Raw genomic sequence first — 23,689 nt, 5'->3', positions numbered from 1 at the left:
CTGTTATTCCCATCACTGTCCGTTCCGGGGAAAAAAAACGAAGACTCTTCTAGTGCCGCGCCATGTAACGTACATCGCGGTGCGTATTTCATGTCTTGCGAAAAAGTTCCCAGAGGCTTCATCATGAGATCAGGTTGTTTATTTTACAGGGTGAACTTCATGAAAGCATTTTAAAGAAGCTGCCTTGATTACTGTCTGTTAACTACCATGGCAGCAACCTAAATGTTATAAAACTAAGGCTGCACGATAAATTGCATGCGATTGTCATGCGTATCTCATCAGTAAAGCCGGTTCTGTGATTAGTAGTAAATCTCCATCACGAGCATTCATATGGCGCGGCATTTAAAATCCAGAGCCGTAGCTCACTGAAAAGCTGCGCAATATCACGTAGCGCATGCGTAATATCACGTAGCGCATGACAATCGCATGCGATTTATCGTGCAGCCCTATATAACACCTAGTTAGGGATGAATTTAGAACACTTTCAGTGTGTTAGACAAATAACACTCCTCATGCAAGCACACAGAAATGTGACTCAACTGATGTCACTTTGTGTTAGCATGTTGCTAAGCTAACAACATGATACTATACTAACTTGACTTACCGGTGATCTCTCGAACGGTGCGAAACACATTGAGTTTCTCTGGATCCAGGGGCTCTATTTTGTGGTATACATCCCTGTAACACACATGGAAATGCAAATACACATTATGCACAGTACCACATCTTTATAGTCCAGAAAATCCAGTCATTTTGCTAACAGATGAAGCTGATTGTATAACAAGCTCTTAAACCTAACTGTGAAAAGCCTATTATTATTAGAGAGTCAAGAAGTGCAGACTATCAACACAAATGCACTCTGACTAGTGCCTTCTGACCACATCCAACCCAATATGCTGAATTTTCTACATCTTTCTTTTTAAGGCAATTCTCTTATGCTGTTCTGTTGAGCAGTACAGCAGGTTTTAAAAAGCACCATTGAGTTGGAGATCTTCGAGGAGGATGTGTCCAGAACACCTGCTGACGCAGCGTGTGTGAGAGTGTGCGTGGGGAATACGTGTAAGAAATATGTGCACTCCATATCACAGTTTGTGGTGGGGATGATGTAATCTGTACGCCTATCAGGATGTGTGTGTGTGTGCACATGGCTTTTCCCAGCATGCTGCAGCTGCTGGCCCTGTATTGCTCTTTAAGAGCAGAGTCAGCTATATGGGGTTACAGGGCTGGCCAATCAGGCGCAGTGGGATCAGAAAGAGGCCGCTGGAGGGAGCGGGTCAACCAGAGGTCAAATGACTTCTTGACAATCTGACAATCAAATATTTCACAGCACTTATATAAAGAGGGGGCAGCACACTTCTCATATAAAATCACATTAACTGCGGCTGTCTTGAGAGTCAGTAGGTCTCGTAGGTCTTGCTTGACTGTCTAAACTCTCAAAGTGTGTTAACGGCACTTTTAATGCGTGCTATTAAACTGGCCAGTGTAGTTTTTTCTTTTGCACAGCTATGATGTGAAGGGTTTCTCTAGTGCTTTTCTTCTACATGAATCCCCTCCTGTATCATTAAAGCTGATGTTATCTGATAAAAAGCAGCAGCATAGGTCAAATGGCTTCCGACAATCCAATATCCGATATTCAGCTGTAAAGTAGAGTGTAATGGCTGTGAAGCGAGCCGACGGAGGGTGTGAAGAAGCCACTCTCACCCTTTAATGCCTGTGATGAGGAACACCAGGTTTCCGTTGATCTTGGTGCAGTTGATGAATCTGTCGATGTTGCTGGAGTCGACCGTTTGAGCCGTCTGAAGGCTGGCAGTGCCGATCCCATCGCATGCTGTAACATAAACCAGAAAATTGTGTAAAATAGAGATTTCAGATCATGTTTGATGACAACAGGAGAAAAAATAATTATTGAATGGTGAATGTCAGAAATTAACCATTACCATTTTTAAAGGAGTAGTTCACTTTAAGAACAAAAATGTACAGATAATGTACTCACCCCCTTGTCATCCAAGATGTTCATGTATTTCTTTCTTCAGTCGTAAAAAAATTATGTTTTTTGAGGAAAACATTTCAGGATTTCTCTCTATATAATGGACTTCTATGGTGTCCCCGAGTTTGAACTTCTAAAATGCACTTTAAATGCAGCTTCAAAGGGCTCTAAATGATCCCAGCCGAGGAAGAAGAGTCTTCTCTAGCTAAAGGATCTGTTATTTTCTAAAAACTTTTAGAATTTATATACTTTTTAATCTCTACACAGAGTACACACAGAGCTAGACAAGACGAGCAGTTAAGGTTAAAAAGTATATAAATTGTAATTTTTTTTTTTTCAGAAAATAACCGATTGTTTTGATAAATAAGACCCTTTTTTCCTCGGCTGTGAATGTTTAGAGCCATTTGAAGCTGCATTTTGGAAGTTCAAACTCGGGGGCACCATAGAAGTCCATTATATGGTGAGAAATCCTGAAATGTTTTCCTCAAAAAACAATTTCCTTATGACTGAAAAAAGAAAGACATTAACATCTTGGATGACAAGGGGGTGAGTACATTATCTGTAAATTTTTTGTTCTGAAAGTGAACTACTCCTTTACCATTACTGTTACTGCTGTATTTGAAGTCAAGCTGCTCCTTTGGGGAAAAAACTATCTAACTATGCTTCAAGCTAATAACAAAAAGTTCAACCAAAAATGATAATTCTGTTATTAATTATTCACCCTCATGTAATTTCAAACCCGTAAGACCTTCGTTCATCTTCGGAACACCAATTAAGATATTTTTGATGAAATCCGAGAGCCTTCTGACCCTGAATAGACAGAAACACAGCCACCACATTCAAGGCCCAGAAATGTAGTAAGGACATCAGTGGTTCAACCGTAATGTTATGAAGCTACGGAAATACTTTTTGTGCGCAAAGAAAACTAAAATAGCACAGGAGCAGGCATTCTGATGAAGAACCTGGATGTGCTGCGCTTTGTTTACAAGCAGAAGAAGACACACGTGGTACATAAAACAGTCTTTGTGAACAAAGACTGTAAAGATTTTAACAGAGGAGGACTTGCAATTTTTTGCTCAGCCTTACTTATTTGATCCAGATTATACAGACAATGAACTAAAAAGATGGACGTTTTATGTCAAAACATTGGCTCCTGCGTCACCAGCACTACATATACATCGTAGTACTCTTGTGAATGCGTGTTGAATAAAGTTGTTATTTTTGTTTTCTTTGTGTACAAAAAGTATTCTTGTAGCTTCATAACATTACGATTAAACCATGATGTCAAAAGACTTTTTTTAACAATGTCCTCACTACCTTGCTGTCACATGCATTGCTGTCTATGCAAGGGCCAGAAAGCTCTTGGATTTCATAAAAAATATCTTAATTTGTGCACTGAAGATGAACGAAAGTCTTACGGTTTGGAACAACATGAGGGTGAGTAATTCATGACAGAATTTTCATTTTTGCGTTAACAATCCCTTTAACAACAAAGAAGTTATTTAACAGTGCAATATCTTTTTTTTTTATTTCGCAGTCAGAGCAGTATTTGCAATTAATCAGACATCCCTATGTTAAATGAGAGAGTGATGACATTCTAGAAGAGCGTTTATTGCCTCTGTTCACTGTGCACAATACATGTACTGTAATGCATTGTTTTGTCACAATACGCCGCTGCTTGTTGGACAAAGTAGCTTGTTTATTAGAAAAGCTGCACTATCCTGATAACAGTTGAGTGACTTGTCACACTATTGAAAAATGTAGTTAATTTGATAGTTATTTATTCTCCAAGACTGGTGGTCACTTTGTGTTCATCACCTTTTGTTCATCTATTGAACAAAATTACACAATGATTCTAAAAACATCTTGCACTGGTTGAAGGAGATTTAGAAAATCAGGCCATATCAATTTAAAGGCAAACTTAAGTAAATTAACTATACAAGTCTTTCTGCAGCGTTGTTAGTATCATGTAGTTTCAGTTGTCAAGTAGTTATACAGTTGAGGTCAAACGTTTACATTCCCCTTTCAGAATCTGCAAAATACTAATTATTTTACTAAAATAAGAAGGATCATACAAAATGCATGTTATTGTTTATTTAGTACTGACCTTAATAAGACATTTCCCATGAAAGATGTTTACATATAGCCCACAAGAGAAAAGTTCTAGTTGAATTTATAAAAACGAGCCCGTTCAAAAGGTTACATCCCCTTGATTCTTAATACTGTGTTGTGACCTGAATGATCCAGTTTATTTTTTGTTTAGTGATAGTTGTTCATGAGTCGCTTGTTTGTCCTGAACATTAAAACTGCCTGCTGTTCTTCAGAAAAATCCTTCGGGTCCCACAAATTATTTGTTTTTTCAGCATTTTTGTGTATTTGAACCCTTTTTAACAATTACTGTATGATTTTGAGAAGTGCTCACTGATGCTCCAGATGGAAAAAACATGCAATAAGAGCTGGCGGTGAAAACTTTTGAACAGAATCGAAATTTATTTGTCTTATTTTCCCTAAATATCATAGCTTTTCATTTAGTACTGCCCTTCAGAGGCTGCAGAAGATAGTTACATGTTTCCCAGAAGTCAAAATAAGTTAATTCTACCCTGATTTACAAATTCAAAAAGTTTTCACCCTCCGGCTCTTAATGCATAGTCTTTCCTTCTGGTGGATCAGTGAGTGTCTGAACCTTCTGTAATAGTTGCATATGAGTCCCTCTGTGCAAAAAGATGGATCGCAAAATCATACATTCATTGTTAGAAAGGGTTCAAATACACAAAAATGCTGGAAAACCAAATAATTTGTGAGACCCGAAGGATTTTTCCGAAGAACAGCAGGCATTTTACCTGTTCAGGACAAACAAGGGACTTATGAACAACTATCACTAAACAAAACAAAACACAACTATGGTACATTCACGTAACAACTTTTTAAGAATCAACAATATGTAAACTTTTGAACGGGCTCATTTTTATGTGAAACATCTTACTCAGGTCAGTACTAAAAAATACTATACTATATGTATGTATATATATCACTAAAATAACACAAAATAGGAGTGTGTTTAATGGCAGGTAAGCTTTTGTTTTGGTATCACATCAAATTTTATTACTACTGGTACTGACAGCTGAAAATTAAATTTTGTGGAAACCCTAATATGTTGCATGTAATCACCTTTTGGGCAGATATCAGTGCAGGGGATGCACATCTTGATCCTGTTCTCCTCCACCTCCATCTTGTTGCTGGGACAGGCTCTGACACAGGAGCTGTGGTCCACCACAAAGTTATCTGTCACGCCACACACAGAGGCAGAACAAACGGTCAGACGGCGGCATGCCCCTGAACAAACTCTAAGCAATCTCTGAGAAAAAGGCCATTGACATTTTGAAATGGTAGAGAAGAAACATCCATTCTCAGACAAAAACCATTAACACATCCGCACAGATGCAGTGGGGACCGTGACTGTGGTGTGTGTGTGTGTGTGTGTGTGTGTGTGTGTGTGTGTGTGTGTGTGTGCGTGTGTGTGTGTGTGTGTGTGTGTGTGTGTGTGATGGAAAGAGCCCATTTCCGGCAGTGACTGTGCAGTGTGGCATCCATCACCAGAGAGGAGAGAGGGGATCAGGAAGGGACAGATAAAGGAAGATGGACGTCTCTCTTCACCTCTTACATGTTACGTGAATCTCAGACTCCTACGTGGCACTAGATTTAACATGTGACACCAGAAGAACAAATAATCCTAGGTAAAAACACAGCCCTCACTCTCACAATCCTGACAGCCAAGAGAAACACCAAACCAAACTGGGCATTTCGCTGTCGCCACATTGAATAAAGTAGGCTTGTGTGACTGCGGAGGGCGGTTTGGGTTTTGGGGTGGGTCTCTGAGTACTGCGCAATAACATTCATCATGGACTGAGCACTGGAGTGGGCGTCTGTCAGTGTGCAAACCCTTCATTCTGCAGCAGTGGCGGCCCAGCAAGGGGGAATAATGGCACTCGTGCTCACCTATCATCACTGTTATCACAGCTCTCTTACATTCTTCCGCTGTTACTCTTTTACCGTTCTCTCTCCTTTTTTTTTTTTTTTAAAGAAGTCAGGCCAGTTCACAAGAAACTTAACTGTTTCAATTAAAAATATGATGGGGGGTATGATAGATTACCCCATCGGGTAGGGGTGGGTGATATGACCAAAATTCTTAAAGGAGAAGTCCGGTGTGATATTGACCTAAAGTGTATTGAATCATGATACCGAGTGTGAACGTACCTTGAATATCTCATCTCGGTTTGTGTCCTGCTGTCCGAAATCTGGGGTCAGTTAGCCGATGCTAACAACAGGCTGTCAATGAGAGTCAATAGGGCATCGAAGTAGCCATGTAAATAAATCACTGTTTTATGCCATTTACGAGGCACAAAGTAGCTCCACACTTCATTGGTAGACTTCCAAGGGCCCTGACATTTAAAACGAGACATTGAGAACTCAGAAAAAGCACCGGTAGTTTATTTACGAGAAGATTTATACAGACATTCCCCTTAGTAAAATCACCGGCCGCCGCCATCTTGAATTTAGTCACGATAAGTCGAGTGACGAGCAGGAAGGAACTTATCAGGTTATCAACTTATCAGGTTGTAGTTTCCTTCCTGCTCAACACTCGACTTATCGTGACTAAATTCAAGATGGCGGCGACCTGATTTTTTCTTACAGGAACTGTCTGTATAAATCTTCTCGTAAATAAACTACCGGTGCTTTTTATGAGTTCTCAATCTCTCGTTTTAAATGTCAGGGCCCTTGGAAGTCTACCAATGAAGTGTGGAGCTACTTTGTGCCTCGTAAATGGCATTAAACAGTGATTTATTTACATGGCTACTTCGATGCCCTATTGACTCTCATTGACAGCCTGTTGTTAGCATCGGCTAACTGACCCCAGATTTCGGACAGCAGGACACAAACCGAGATGAGATATTCAAGGTACGTTCACACTCGATATCATGATTCAATACACTTTAGGTCAATATCATACCGGACTTCTCCTTTAAGTCACGATATGAGTAGTTTAATTTCATGGTAACGATATACATCACAATATACTTATTTTTGCTTCAGGTAAGGCCTTTATGATATCAACATTTTTGATACCATAGAAATTTCATAATTCTTGTCACCAGTGTCAATGTCAGCTATTAAATAAGAATAAGAAACTAATTAGATCAGACGAATAAGAAATGCTACACGCTGTATAAAGTAATCAAGTGTATAAAAACACTGCATAATCTTTACTTTGTAAAGTAAATAGATATTTTTTCCTATTAAAGTTACAAAAGTGATTTAGTCAAGAGCAGTGAGAGATTTTCTCTCTTTTGTTGTTTGATTAGCATGAATGACAGACAGTGGGAATATTACTGCTGTCACTTTAAGAGCTACCAGGATCCAATATAGTGTTACATGTGTGTTTTCTTTCTCAGCTGTTTGCTCTCACTTAAGACCTAAATTACTGTTTTTATGAGGATACTTGCAAAGCTGGGCATTTTGACACATACAAGTGAGTGTATTTAACAGTTCAAGGCCTATAAAACAGCAAAAATAACTCTCAGACAGTACATGCATATGGCAAGTTCTCTTTTGCTGCGATAAACTGCGATAGAGACGATAGTCCAAAATTTCTACGAGTGACAAATTTCTACTGGTTAATCATGTCTACTGGTATATCACCCATCCTTACCATCAGGTCTATTCTCATTGTAAAAAGAAACAAAAAAGGAAACTTAACTCTCTGTTTAAAAATGTGTTGCATTGTACAGTATGTATAGTACTATATTTACATACTTTGTCATGGTGCTGATATTGCAAAGCCAATAAAACATGACATTTTAATTATATTTGATATATATTAATGTAGAACGGACACTAAAATATTTAGCTGTGGTTGTAGTTAACCCTTATATTCTGTTTGGGGTCTCAGACAGGAGTTCTGCACTTCTTGAGAAATTAATTTTAATTACTTTCCCAGATGTTCATGATATTTATAGAGTAATTTCTAGCCTTCTAGTCAATTAAATATTTTAGGGTCTTGTTCATTTGCATAACCTGGAAATTACATTTTTAAATTCTCTGATATTACCAGGTTATCTATGACTGTGGGAATTCTGTGCTGGCAATTTAATAGCTCAGACAATTTAATAGCTCAAGAAATATACTGATCACTGAAGTATCATGTTGACAATTTATGACATTTCTGATTAAAAACAATATTTTATAATACACTTAAATTCATAAGGTTTTAATATATGTGACCTTGGACCACAAAACCAGTCATAAGTAGCACAGGTATATTTGTAGCAATAGCCAACAATACATTCTATGGGTCAAAATGGTACATTTTTCTTTTTATGCCAAAAATCATTAAGATATTAAGTAAAGATCATGTTCCATGAAGATATTTTGTAAATTTCCTACTGTAAATATATCAAAACTTAATTTTTTATTAGTAATATGCATTGCTAAAAACTTCATTTGGACAGCTTTAAAGGTGATTTTCTCAATATTTCGATTTTTTGGCACCCTTACATTACAGATTTTGAAATAGTTGGATCTCATCCAAATGTTGTCCTATCCTAACAAACCTTACATCCACGAAAAGCTTATTTATTCAGTTTATTCAACATTGTATAAATCTCAATTTCAAAAAATTGACCCTTATGACTGGTTTTGTGGTCCAGGGTCACATGTTTTAAAACGTAGTTTATTCCCGTGAAGACAAAGTCTTCAGTGTCACATGATCCTTCAGAAATCATATTAATAGGCTGGTTTGATTATTAAGAACCATTTCTTTTGAAAACAGTTTTGCTGCTTAGTATTTCTGTGAAAACTGGGATACTTTTTTGCTTTTGTTGGGGACAAACTCAGCTGAAAAAGACAAAATATTTGATCCAAGTCACATTTCTGTAAATTACATGACTGGGGGGAAAAAAGGATGCATCATCTTATTATAGCTCTCTAAAAAGATTTAATTAGGTTAGAGTAACTTAATAAAATAAAGTAAATTTTGTTTAATTTTTACACAAATATTATTGGTTTCTGAGAATTAAAAATAAACATAATTCTCAACAGAACATGAGGGTTAACTTAATGTAGTTTTAATGCATATTTTAATATTTTCGCATTAATTATTTTGAGATCAAACAATAATTTGTGGACCCCCTGCAGTACCGCCACAAATACTCTGTTGAAGACCACTGACATGCATATACTCTTTCTTCTTCTTTCCTTCTTTCTTTGTTCCTCCCTCAAGTCAATGGGGAAACCAGAGGTCAAGAATCTGAGTGAGATTTAGCAGACAGTCTCACTCCTGGGGCTCTACATGCGTCCCGCACCACATCAGGGGCTCAGAGGAGCGCGAGGACTCAGGTGCAGCCGATCCGCCTCATTTGCATTCAATCTGAAACATGCTTACATTCCCGAATGTGAACGTGCCTCGACGTGGCACCTGATATCCATTTATGTGAGTGAAAGGTCCGGCTTGAAGTGTACGTGTAAGCATACACATGTTTGTATTCGTTTTCTTTGTCTGTCTTACGTGGGCACTTTTTGACGCAGAATGCTCCATATGTGTATTTGGCCCGCGGGTTGTGCTCCAGCTGGAACGTGGTGGGGTTGTAGACGAAGGGCTGCGGGCATTGCGTCACACATGCGCCACTGTCGTTGAAATTAGTGCAGGCCTGGACACAAAGAAACAAGGTTATTGACAAAAATACACATTTATTTAATAAAACAGCTGACAAAGTGGACATTATGCAATAGAATAATGTCAAAATTGCTCTACTAATCAGCTTCAACCCACAAAAGGTATTTCAACCAATAAAGCAATATAAAGTAGCAATGCTACTAGTAAATGATTCAAACAGACTTACAAAAGATAAAAAGCTCTTTGCTTTATAAATCAGACTTCAGAAACATGTGAGAACTGTTTTTTGCTGTAGAGTTGCTGAGATGTAAAAAAAAAAAAATTAAAGCCATTGATCCAAATCCCAATGCATGCCATGAAAATGCGTTTCCAATTAAAAGGGAACAATTGAGAAGTACAATATCAATGATTACAGCTGAGGATAACTAATTAAAAAACCGGAGAGGTGCGATAAATCGCTTTCTCCGAGGGCCGGAGGAGCGAGGAGCAGTTGGAGACGGTCGGGATCTGCCCAGGCAGCAACGTAACAAAAGAGCTACAGAGGTGTAGCCCCCATTCTCATTCACAGCAAGGCATTGTGGGAGGAAATGAGATTTTAATGGTATCTCCAGTGCAAAGAACATTTCCTATAGGGAGATTTCTGGTCAAAAGCGAGTCATCTGTAGGCAACATGGATCTCTTTTGGAGGAGTGAATATCACGGCTGAACAAAAACTCAAAGATAAGGTTAGGGGAGCTGGAATGGGTCTGCCACTGTTACTGAAACACGTCTACAATTGCAGGTTTAAGGGACGGCTGATAAAGCCACAGATGACTGACAGACTCTATGTGTGTGTCTGTGTGTTTGGAGAAAAAGTTATTACATACTGAGACATCTGTAAGAGCGTTGTGTGTGAGAATATTGACACTGGATGTAAAGTTAGGCCTTGTACAGCCACTTGACTAGTAGAAACTTATATTTTTTTAGTTTTTAGAAAAATAAAATGTAACAATAAAAACAATAAAAAATAGCTAACATTTTGCAATGTTTTCATGCTTTTACAAATATAAGTTGTGACACTGACCATGTTTAACTCATTTCTACAAAAGATCAGATGTTTTTGCTTCCTTTGAAGCTCAAGATGCTCTTTGGATCATCTTTAATTATGTTAGAGAACATGATAACCAGGTTTAATAAAATTGTGTGAAGTTAATGCAGATTAAGTGCTGCTGACATTAAAGCAAACCAAATACCAAACACTGAGACATTCTGAAATTCATGTTATGTTTTCAGTTAAATTTTTCACTCAGATTGTGATGCTCTCTGATCATATAATTTGTAATGAAAAATAAAATAAAATCAAACATTCTGAAATTTATGTTAGTTTCTGAATTTAACTTGGTAACACTCAAAAAGGTACAGAAGCCTGTTTTCGCCACTGAATAAAAAATAATAAAAAGGTTATTGTGACTTTTTATTACACAATTCTGACTTTATAACTCACAGTAGCGACTTTATATCACTATAAATCATATCATATATCATATAAATTATATCATATACTCAGAATTGCCTGATATAAAGTCGCAATTCCGAGAAAAAAAATCTGAATTGCGTGATATAAAGTCGCTACTGTGAGTTATAAAGTCAGAATTGTGTGATATAAACTCACAATTGCGAGAAATAAAGTCAGAATTGTAAGAAACTTGCAATTCCGACTTATTTTTCTCACAAATGCGAGTTTATATCTCGCAATTCTTACCTTTTTCTCACTATTCTGACTTTTTTCTCAAAATTGGAGATATAAACTTGCAATTGCGAGTTATAAAATACAATTTTGAGGGGAAGAAAGACTAATACACTCTTAAAATTAAGAACTTATATCTCACCCGCAATTGCATGTTATACATTTAGAGTTATGAGATAAAAACTTACAATTCTGAGAAAAAAGTTACAATTGTGACTTTATTTCTTAGAATTGTGAGTTTATTTCTTAAAATTCTGAGTTTATTTCTTAGAATTGTGAATTTATATCACAACTCTAAGGGAAAAAAAGTCAGAATTGTAAGTTTGTATCACACAATTACGACAAAAATATCAGAATTGTGGGCTATAAAGCTGCAAGTAACTTTTAAAAAAATATATTTATTTTTTAGTATTTATTAATCTTTGTTAACCTTAGTTAATTAACTAACAAAGAACAATTGTTGTTTTTTTAATGTTAGTTCACATCCAATAAATACAATTATTATTAATAATTATATTTTAGTAAATGTTAAAGTTAACATTAACAAAGATCAATAGTTATCTCATTTTGTCTATTGTGGTTAACTAATGTTAACAAATGGAGCCTAATTATAAGTGTTACCTGTAACTTTTTACTTAAATTATGATGCCAGAATTTCAACACATTTTCCATTTTAAAATTACACAGTTTTCCAGACTCAAATGTCCAAACCTTTGAGATTTTTTTAGACCATATTTAACACAGCATAATTTTCAGCTTTATATTTAGTGTATAGTAAAGTCATCTGTAAATATTTTTATTTTCTCAGGGGTTTTTTCACTGACTTTTTTGAAGTGACAACAAACAGAGACCCTAAAATAGTAATAATAATAAAAATAAATAAAAAATACAAACTTTTGCATGCACACAAGAAACTTTTTTTGTGCCCTTGAGAATTTCTAGATTATTTTAGCCTATTTCCTTTGTGGATCACTGTCATCTTATAACGAATAAAAAGAGAGCTTGGATGCACAAACGTTATTAGAGATCTACTTGCTCAAAATTTGGCTTTTCTTATTGTAGCACCTCTAATATCAAGGCCTAAAGTCTAATTTAATATATCCTCTGTGGTGATGAAGAAACCATGACATGAAATGGTCCAAAAATGGGCATAATACAGCTGTGCACATGGTTCAATTTGCCAAGTTCAAGGGTCTATAAAACGGCTGGTACTGTAAAAAGTGTTCAAAATTTGGCTTTTGTTAGAGCAGTATGTCAAATAATGTCTAATGAAAGAAACAGCATTAAAATAGAAACATGCAAATTTGCTAGTGGATTCAAAGTAGACTTTGAAACCCCACTTTATATTTGACTATGACAAATACACAAGGACACAGTTTGTGGACAGAGGAATTTTCATCCTGCTGTCACCATATAGAACAAACTGAAGTCATGTAAACAGTGACACAAAGCAAAAGCATCGACTAGTGGCAGAACTAAATGACTACACATTCCCTAAGTGTGTGTGTGTGTGTGTATGTTGCTGAAAACATACGAAGCAGTCTGTGTCCTTTGGTCCCGAACAGCCTCCAGCACACTCGCGATGACAGCAGTCACTGACGTACGGTCCAAAACAGCGGCCATCACACTGCTCGGCACACACCGTCTTCGTCACTGAGAAAGAAACAGAGATAAAGAAAAGTGTCAGTGAAATATGCATTTCTGATGATAATTTGCATTTGTGATGATTTCTTTAACCATAACGCCTCATCGTACCACACAGCTGTCTGGATGCCAGTAAGAGTCATACTGTGAGTAAACAGAGCTCTAACCAGGGAAAACATGTGGGGATGTGTGGTCTCTTAACTGCAGAGTGATGGTGATCACAGAAGCAGCACTGCTTTCCTATTTCTGCTAGTGATCCTCACAGTAATGAATATAGACATTCACAGTAATTCCTACCATATGGCACGCAGAATACATCTCAAGTGTAGCTGCTGAATGAGCTTGGGGAGCTTTCTGAAATAAGGCCAGAAATATCCTTTATGAACCGTAAGGATGCAAGTGCAGACAAGAAAGCTTGGCTAACGTAGTGTAGCTCTTCGTACATTGCCAGGACTGTTTAAAACAGTTGTACTGCCTAATACTTTTTTTCAGGATTCTTTGATAAACAGTAAATTCAAAAGTACAGAACTTAAATATTTCGTAACATTATCAATTTTTATCAAATTTAAGGCATCCTTGCTAAATAAGTGTGTTAGCTTGTTTGAAATAAATAAAGTTAGGGCTGTCACGATTCATCAATTCAATTAGAGTACTCAATTTTAAAAAATCCTGGACTGCATTTTGCCCATGTTGAGTAACCGGCAAAATACCAGAAATAACACATTCCTTGGACGAGAATCCATGAAATGCATTATAAAGTGATTTCATGATTTGTCATCAATTGGCCATATTGGTGGCACTGAACGTAAACAATGGCACTGAACTGAATGAAATTTCCATATTTTGATGATTATTGCTGCTGAAAATGGACAATTATTGTCATGTTTTGGACTGTACTAATCGGTCAGAACAGGAAAAACATTTGAAGTACTATAAACTGACAAAAGTTATAACAAATCAAGAAGAAGACTGCAAAAAATTATCTGAGGAACTAAAGCCGCTTATAGTTGACCAAACTAAACCAGGATTTCCAGGCCAAGAATCCTGACAATATTCATTTTTGTTCGTATAATTTCCAGTCAGGTAGATAAAGTATCATGCACATTCAAAGTATTGAGTAGTACATTAACCATGCAATCCATGCTATTGTTTATATCCAAGCATTGCAAATATGGCTGGGCATCCGGGTAACTGACCAAATCGTGATGTAAGCGCAAACCCTCTATTAGACTGTTTTCCAAGGCTGATATATTAAACACGTTCAAAAATCATAATGAAGCATAATGCTATTGTGAATTAAAAAATGCTACGATTGCATGCGTGTAGGTTAGGTACGTGCATGTCAGAGCATCTCCGTTCACAGTAAATGCTGCTCCACACAAACAGTTATCATTTACATGTGTGGAGCATCTCAAACTCCATCTCTGCATATTGCTGTGAGTTTGGCTTTATTACAACCTTCATCTGGTTACACAACATATGCCGTTTCATCAGATTCGTAAGGTAAATAATTTTTAAACCAACGCAAACACAGGAGAATACATCAATATCTTTCTAAACATGCTAACTGTTCAATGCGACTTTAAAATAAAAGTTACAAATTACAGTGGTTGTTGCATTTCTGTTGTAAATATATAGGCCAACTTAACGATTTATAGGACACTTGTTTTAAATGTTGTTTAGATTAAATAAAACAATGGATTAGACTGCAAATTAAAGTGTAAAAACAGCCGTGAGGTGCCCTATGCAGTCATTTGTTATAATGCGTAATGTTGGATAGCTCTATTGTTTATAATACATTATGTATTTTGACAGTTTTGTTCAATAAACCATACAGTATGATTACATTTGATACTTTATTTAAAATAAGTATTATTGCCTCTTTGCTATTATATATGGATTTTAAGTCATTTTAAAAACTATTGTTCGCTTAGGTCTATTTTTATTAGAGCTGCAAAACGATTAGTCGCGATTAATCGATTCAAAATAAAAGTTTATGTTTACATACTATATGTGTGTGTACTGTGCATATTTATTATGTACATAGAAATACACACACATACATGTATATATTAAGGAAAAATATCTTAGATTTACATGTAAAGTATTTATATTTATAAATAATATAAATTATATACAAGTGTCTACATACAAATACATATTTTTTTTTAAATATATACATATGTGTGTATTTATATATACATAAATAAATAATATACACAGTACACACACATATAGTATGTAAACATAAACTTTTATTTTGAATCGATTAATCGTGACTTTAAACTCAGTAACGGTTGCCACTGTAGTGGTTACGTGATGAATAGTGCTTTCGGAATGCAACAATGTACAAAATCACATTTGCACAGCTTTTCCTTATTCAAACCCTACAAAGACTGTCATTTATCTATCAGCCCCTGCATGAATGTGAGGGTGTGTTGTTACTCGCACGGTGGTTGTAAAATGCTGTAATTGGATTTCCACAGCAGCATTTGTATGTGCACGCTTGCTCGGGCTGACTGCACGCCACACAGCCTCTTACAAGTGCGTGTTAATTCTTTATTAAGAGTTCGTAAGACTCTCTAAGTGTGAGAGAATGGAGAGTACACGGATATGGGTATGTTAACAAAAATGTCAAGCTGTGACAGCAGTATTCTGCTGGGGAACATGCTATACTTCATCTAAAACTACTAAAACATTTTAGTATACTTATTATACATACAATTTTTATGATCTCATGCTAACTGAATATTTATATTTTAAAATATTCATGCAATATGCACTAATTACTAAAACATACTGTACTATTACTTTCAGAACATGTCCAAAAAGAGCATTTATTTAAACTAAGCTGTGAACTTCTGCAACATTACATGAATAAATTATCACATGGCCATCCGCATTTACACATCAGTGATGCCTGCTGGGTGATCAGAAACATGAGCCACCCAGTCACGATGAAAGTCAGACAGATACAACTTTTTTATTTGTTAAGGATCAGAGGGAACGGTAAATGGCCATTAAAAACTAAAAATTATTACTGTTTTAAGAGAACATAACTAAATCTATTAGGGGATCTATTAATAGATTTATTGTCCCCTGAAAATTACTCAACATACAGCCATTATTGTCAAAATAGCTGCCAACAAAAGTGAGTACACCCTAAGTGAACTTGTCCAAAGTGACAATATATTGCGTTAGCACCGTGAAATGTTATATGGAACTGCCTTAATCATCCTGGGGATGGAATTGCCCAGAGCTGCACAGGTTGTTGCTGGGATCCTCTTCCACTCCTCACGGACCTGCTCGACATTAGACACATGATGCTTCTCCACCTTATGCTTGAGGATGCCCCACAGGTGCTTAATAGGGTTCAGGTCTGGAGACATACTTGGCCACCCTATCACCTTCACCTTCAGCTTCCTCAGCAAGGCAGTTGTCATCTTAGTGATGTTGGAAAACTGCCGTTCTGCCTAGTTTCTGGAGGGAAGGCATCATGTTCTGTTTCAGAATGTACAGTACATAATGGAATCCATGTTTCCCTCAATGAACTGCAGCTCCCCAGCTTCCCAGTACCAGCAGCACTCATGCAGCCCCAGACCATGATGCTACCACCACCATGCTTGACTGTAGGCAAGACACAGTTTTCTTGGAACTCCTCACCAGGGCATCGCCACACATGCTGGACACCATCTGAGCCAAACAAGTTTATCTCATAGTCTCATCAGACAACAGGGCATGGTTCCAGTAATTCATGCTCTCGGACAGGTTGTCTTCAGCAAACTGTTTGCGGGCTTTCTTGTGAGCCAGCTTCAGATGAGGCTTCCTTCTAGGACGACGCCTATGCAAACCGGCTTGTTGCAGTGTGCAGCGTATGGTCTGAGCACTGACAAGCAGACCTTCTACTTCTGCAACCTTTAAAAGCAATGCTGGCAGCACTCATGCATCTGCTTTTTGAAGCCAGGTTCTGCACCTGACGCACAGAACGAGTGCTCAACTTCGTTGATCAACACTTGCAAGGTCTGTTACGAATGGAATCCATCTTGGAAAACCACTGTATGACCCTGACCACTGTAGTGTAACTCAGTTTCAGGGTGTTACTGAACCTCTAATAGTCTTTGTGGAGAGCAACAATTCTAATCCTCAGAGAGTTCTTTGCTATGAGATGCCATCTTGAACATCCAGTGGTCAGTATGAGAGAATTGTAATTAAAGCACCTAATTTTAACTGCTCTAATACAAGATACAACTTTGTATGGTCCTGTCAGGCAGACAAAAACATATGTGGCTTTGCATGGTTAAACGACATACTGCTGTTACCACTTAGGGTGTACTCACTTTTGTTGCTAGCTATTTTGACAATAATGACTGTATGTTGAGTTATTTTCAGAGGAAAGTAAATCTATACTGCTATACAAGCTGCACATTGACTACTCTAAAATATATCCAAGTTTCATTTCTATAGTATTGTCCCTTGAGAAGATATACTAAAATGGTTGCTGAATTGTGAGGGGTGTACTCACTTTTGTGAGATACTGTACGTTTCTATAACATTTAAACTAATACATTGATAGAAAAGGTCATCAGCGTATTAACATACACAAGTGTTCCTCGCCATTATGGCCTCCCTTTAAGACCTAAATAATATAGACTGTAATTCTATGCAAAGGCACATATTTAATACACTATGAGAGGCAAGGGTATAAAAGTTTTCAATGGATGTGAACTGGCCTTCCTCTGAGATACCACTTTACCACTGCCATTATGGCAGTGCAAGCCATTACTGCATACACATCAAATGGCCTGTTTTACGAAAACAAAAGAGATCGCACTGAACTAAAGGCCCACGCAGAAGAGCGATGATATGTTGATTCATTCGCCATAAAACACGCTTTTTAAAATACATCCAGCTCTGGCAATTATACACCATCAATCTGATAAAGTACACAGAAGAATATAAAGCACAGAATATTTAGCCTCTGAGAGTTTCATTAGCAGCTCAACAGCCGTGTTTTATGACGCAGACACATTTTAGGTCAAGAAGTGCCGCTCTTGTTTAGATGTAATCCCTGTTTAGCAATGCACAAATTGATTCTAAATCTAATTATGCTTTAAAAACATTATTTGAATACACTAGATTGAAATATTTACTCAGTATCCACTGGGTTGAGAAGAAATACAGATTTAAGTTTGGAAAAAATAACTGGAAAGCTATGGCAAAAATCCGACGAGAATGTTTAACGCTCTCAACTTACTAAATAGCTTCATTAGTGTGAGATGGAACTCGAATCCATTTCACAGTCGCACAGTTCTCCAATTACTTCGTCCTTATCGTTTCGACAATTAAGACTACTCAAGCTAGGCGACTGGTGGCGAGGCAAGCTGCGGATTTAACCGTCGTGATGAGAAGAAAGGTGAGGACGGCGAGACGAGGGGAGAGGAGAGGGAACAGGCTTATCTGGTGCAGTGCGGTGACATGTAGTGTCTTTGTGGAGGCAGTGCAAAGGTTTGCTTATGACTATCTAAATGAGATCAGAATATACCAGACAGAAAAAGAAAGAGAGAACAGGCTCTGCTCCAAAACTTATGTCGGCAACATTTTTACTTGACAGAGCTAGCATATGAAGTGCAAGAAATGTTGATTTCTTGTATATTCAATACTGTTGAGATCTCTTACGTATGGAAGCAATTTCCACCACTGAATAAAAAATAAAAAAAGGTAATTGTGACTTTTTATATTACAAGTTATCCAATTTGTTCATTAGTGTGGTCATTGGCAATCCGGGGCTTTGTAATGACAAGGAAGTAACCTCACAATCCTTATCTGTGTCTAAGGTGTCGAAATGTGTGTAGAGTTTTACAAATCACTGTGCGTAATGTTTTGCAAAAAGAGTGAAGCAGACATTGTGTGTAATGTTATGCAAATCTGTGGCAGTGTTTTGCTCCTTGAAGTAGAATTTCGCAAATTGTGTGGAATTTTTTATTTTAGAGTGTAAACAATCGTAAAAAACTGTAAAAAACAAAACAAAAAAAACATTTATTATTACCATTAGTGTTAAAACACTTGTGCTGCTTTATTTTTATTTATTTATTTATTTTTTTGAAGAATTTTGTTTGCAATAATGTAAAAATCACTTTTTTTTTCAATTTAAGTTTTAAAAATTTTTGAACTGAACGGTATATAATTATTTCAACAACTAAAACTTAATAAAGAGTTTGGTTATTACCCACCTTTTTTTTCTTATGAACATACTGGTTTGTAGTGCAAACAATTTTACCGTGTACTGCACATTGTTCTTCATCTTATTTCCCTATAGAGGCTAATGAACCGGAAGTCTCACCCATAAGCTTACTTCTGCGTTGAAGAAAAAGCAAGATCTATTATATTACTATTTAATACGGTGTGTTGTGATCCACGTTTATACTGCAACAAGCTAATGCAAAACTCTATTAAAATCAGCTGTGAGCAGAATCTCCTGTGCACTTTGTTATTTGTACAATGCACAGTTTAGAATTGCCATTTCAAATCGGTTACTTATATGGTTTCATTTTAGTTAGTATGCTTGCTAGATTTAGAACACATGCAGCCACAGAAAGACAGAAGCGCCTGTTCAAATAAATGGTTTCTCCATATCAATAACAGATTTTCTCTCAGAGGTTGTGAAGATGGAATGAAAACAAAACTGAGCAAGAAGAATGAGAGTATGTTGATACCCAGATGGAGGGACAGAGTGAAATGACAAGTACATCTGCAGAAAAGGAAGCAGGGAGGACATTTGATCAATTAGGGTGTATTTAAGAAGGGGGAAGTCTCATATTCTCCTACTTGACCCGCCATACCATTTTACTATATGGAGAAGTCTATAAAAATGAATGTCCATTACATGAATAAATGGTGATATCACCAGGGCAGTACAAATTTCAGGTATGTGATAGTTTTCCTGCCATTCCAGAAAGTGAAATTGCTCTGCTCTGCTCATCTGTGTGATGAAACTGTCGTGAATACAGATACATGCTCTTATAGAAATACTATTAGCAGGTCCAGACAGAATCACCAGAATTTCTGTACTTGAAACATGCAGAAAATCTAAATATATATATATATATATATATATATATATATATATATATATATATATATATATATATATATATATATATATAAAATATTTAGGTATTTTTTCCACCTTGTCTATCAATTTACAGTTTAAGTCAAAATTTCGCAGAATCTGCAAAATGTTAATTTTGGACCAAAATAAGAGGGATCATTCAAAATGGATGTTATTTTTTTTATTTAGTACTGACCTGATACAATATTTCACAAAAAAACACATTTACATATAGTCCACAAGAGAAAATAATAGTTGAATTTATAAAAAATGACCCCGTTCAAAAGTTTACATACACTTGATTCTTAATACTGTGTTGTAACCTGAATGACCCACAGATGTTTTTTTTTTTTTTTTTTTTTTTTTTTTTTCATGTGTTCATGAGACCCTTGTTTGTCCTGAACAGTGAAACTGACCGCTGTTCTTCAGAAAAGTCTTTCAGGTCCCCTGGTTCTTTGGATTTTCAGCATTTGTGTGCATAAGGAACCTTTCCAACAGTGAGTGTATGATTTTGAGATCCATCTTTTCACACTGAGCACAACTGAGGGACTCATATGCAACTATTACAGAAGGCTCAAATGTTCACTGATAATCCAGAAGGAAAAGCATTGCATTAAGAGCTTGTGAATAGAATGAGGATGTGTACATTTTTCTTATTTTGCCCAAATATCATATTTTCTTCATTTAGTACTGCTTCTTCAAAAGCTACAGGAGATACTTACACGTTCCCCAGAAGACACAATAAGTTCAATTCGAATTCTAAAAGTTTTCACCACCTGGTTTTAATCCATCGTTTTTCCTTCTGAAGCATCTCAAAATCATACAGTCTTTGTTGGAAAGGGTTCAAATACACAAAAAAGCTGAAAAACCAAAGAATTTGTGAGTCCTGAAGGATTTTTTTTGAAGAACTGTTCAGGACAAACAAGGAACTCTTGAACAACTATCACAAAAAAAACACTTGTGGATCATTCAGGTGACAACACAGTATTAAGAATCAAATGTGCGTAACTTTTGGGTAATTTTTATAAATTCAACTATTATTTTTTTCTATTATGTAAACTGTTTTTTATGTGAAATAGGTAAAATAACTTAAATATTATAAATAAATATTTATTTTGCAGATTCTGCAAGGTGTATGTATTCTTTTGACTTCAACTGTATATGGAAAAAACACTATCAGATACAAAAATATATGTTATTTATTATAAACACTAAATTTAAGTGACCACAGGATGGTTTCAAACTCATTTTTAGCTCCATATGAATTGTATATAAATATGGGAATGTCTATAACTTTGTCAATGTAAGGTATTAAAATTCTGTAGAAAATTTTCTGCAGAAATTATCATATTATTTGTGTGCCTTCCTATCAGCTTTCCATCTCTTCCAGCTCATGCTAATGACACAAGAGGACTGTAATGCACACTAACTGCCATGAGTTTTTTTCCAACATGAAAAAAAAAAAAAATTCAACAGAGAAAAATCCAGTACAAGTTGAGTGTTTTGTCCTTAAAAAGAGATCCTTACAGGTGCATTAGCAAGCGTTTTCGAGGCAAGGGTAATGACGTTTTTGAGTAGTCTGACTTAATATTTGACTGTATTATACGAGCATGTCGGGGGAAATCAGAGTTATGGTGTGTTGTGATCAAGCTTTGAGAGGAAGCCTGTATAGAGAGAAAGATGTAGGATCTGGCTAGGTGTAAGAGTTTTGAGGGAACTGAAGTAATTAATCAGTTTTGAGTGCAGCTGGTTTCTGCGGCTACATGAGAGGAAAGGGAGCGTCAGGCTGCCCGTCTCTCTTCAATTATCCTCCACTGGGAGGCCAGCGGCGTGCCACGGCCTGCTGGAGGTGCCGTACCAAACCTGTGGAGCAAGCTGGAGAACTCTCACAGAGTGGAACGACTCTTCACCTTACTCTGGCGGCTGCCTCTGCAGAGTCTAGATATTATATTCATGAGTAAAAGTTACTTCTGAGAATTTTTTTCCTCATCCTGGTTGATAAGGTATGCTATGCATATTGCATAGTAATATGAAATGTTCAAATTAATAATAAGCCACAGTAGGCTGTTGGTTACAATGATTTTACGGCAGACAGGGGGTGTTCTAGAGCCACGACATGGAGTGCCTAAACCACCCTGAACTGAGGTAAAATCACTGTAATGTTTGGCCTTGAGAGACATAATGCTTTTATAAAGTAGTCTCAACCAATGTTCCCTCTAATTGGTGTTCTTACTGAGCAAAACCTTTCAACTGCAAAAACGTTATACCAAAGGTTACAGTTGTAACTTGTTGTAACTTCAAGGGATTGTTTAGCCAAAAATGAAATTTGTGAGCTTTCTGACCCTGCATAGACAGCAATGGAACTACCATGTTCAAGGCCCTGAAAGGTAGTAAGGACATTGTTAAAATAGTGGTTTAAGCGTAATGTTATAAAGCTTGGAGAATACTTTTTGTGAGCAGAGCAAAACAAAAATAACAACTTTATTCAACAGTTTCTTCTCTTCCATGCCAGTCTTTGACGTGTGTTCATAAAATTAAGGTTGAACAACAGATGGACTACTGGACTATTTCTTCGACGTCCTTACTACCTTTCTGGGCCTTGAACGTGGTAGCTGGGTTAATGTCTATGTAGGTTCAAAAAGCTCTTGGATGTCATCAAAATATTTTAATTTGTGTTCCGATAAACAAAGGTCTTACGGGTTTGGAATGACATGAGCAATTAATGACAGAATATTAATTTTTCGGTGAACTATGCCTTTTAATTGACTGATTTTACCCTTAAACTATTTTTATATAAATTAATACTTGTTAGTGAATCATATTTTTTATTTTTCGCATTGTTAAGTTACTTAAGAAAACATTTTTTACAGTGCTGTGTCATTCTTTACCACAAAACCTAGTAAAAATAAATAAAATATAATAATAATTAAATTCTTTAAAAAAAAAATGCAGAAGAGTTTATTTTTTTTTAGGCTATAATATAATATAATATAATATAATATAATATAATATAATATAATATAATATAATTAATATAATATAATATAATATAATATAATATAATATAATATACAGCAGGGGTGCCCAACCCTGTTCCTGGAGATCTACTATCCTACAAAGTTCAGCTCCAACCCTGAAGAATCACACCTGAACCAGCTAATTAATCTCTAAAGTAGCACTTGTTAATTACAGACAGCTGTATTGGAGCAGGGCTGGAACAAAAATCTGCAGGTAGGTAGATCTCCAGGAGCAGGGTTGAGCAGCCCTGATATACAGCTTTTAATAACACAAACACTTAAACTGTTAAATATATTCAATAAATGTGACCTTGGACCACAAAACCAGTCTTAAGTCGCTGGGGTATATTTGTAGCAATAGCCAAAAATACATTGCATGGTTCAAAATTTTTGATTTTTCTTTTATGCCAAAAATCATTAGGAAATTAAGCAAAGATCATGTTCCATGAAAATTTTTTTGTAAAATTCCTACTGTAAATATATCAAAATGTAATTTTTGATTAGTAAAATGCATTGTTAAGAACTTAATTTGGACAAC

The 23,689-nt window shown here is 36.2% G+C and overlaps 1 protein-coding gene across 1 annotated transcript in view; it reads right to left on the bottom strand.

Annotated features, from left to right (window-relative positions):
* Positions 1-446: 446 nt before the first annotated feature.
* Positions 447-23,689, bottom strand: part of LOC141340152 (receptor tyrosine-protein kinase erbB-4-like) — a 352,964-nt gene continuing 329,721 nt past the window's right edge. Inside the window, exons 6-11 of the mRNA XM_073845081.1 lie at positions 12,917-13,035; positions 9,549-9,690; positions 5,156-5,269; positions 1,702-1,828; positions 605-678; positions 447-457 (exon numbers count right to left, since the gene is read on the bottom strand). Coding sequence (XP_073701182.1) covers positions 447-457; positions 605-678; positions 1,702-1,828; positions 5,156-5,269; positions 9,549-9,690; positions 12,917-13,035 — 587 coding nt within the window. The remainder of the gene's footprint in view (positions 458-604; positions 679-1,701; positions 1,829-5,155; positions 5,270-9,548; positions 9,691-12,916; positions 13,036-23,689) is intronic.

This window comes from Garra rufa, chromosome 8 (genome assembly GCF_049309525.1).
Source record: "Garra rufa chromosome 8, GarRuf1.0, whole genome shotgun sequence".
Taxonomy (NCBI): domain Eukaryota; kingdom Metazoa; phylum Chordata; class Actinopteri; order Cypriniformes; family Cyprinidae; genus Garra; species Garra rufa.
The sequence above is the reverse complement of the archived record's forward strand: the minus strand, read 5'-3'. Positions and strand labels throughout refer to the sequence as shown.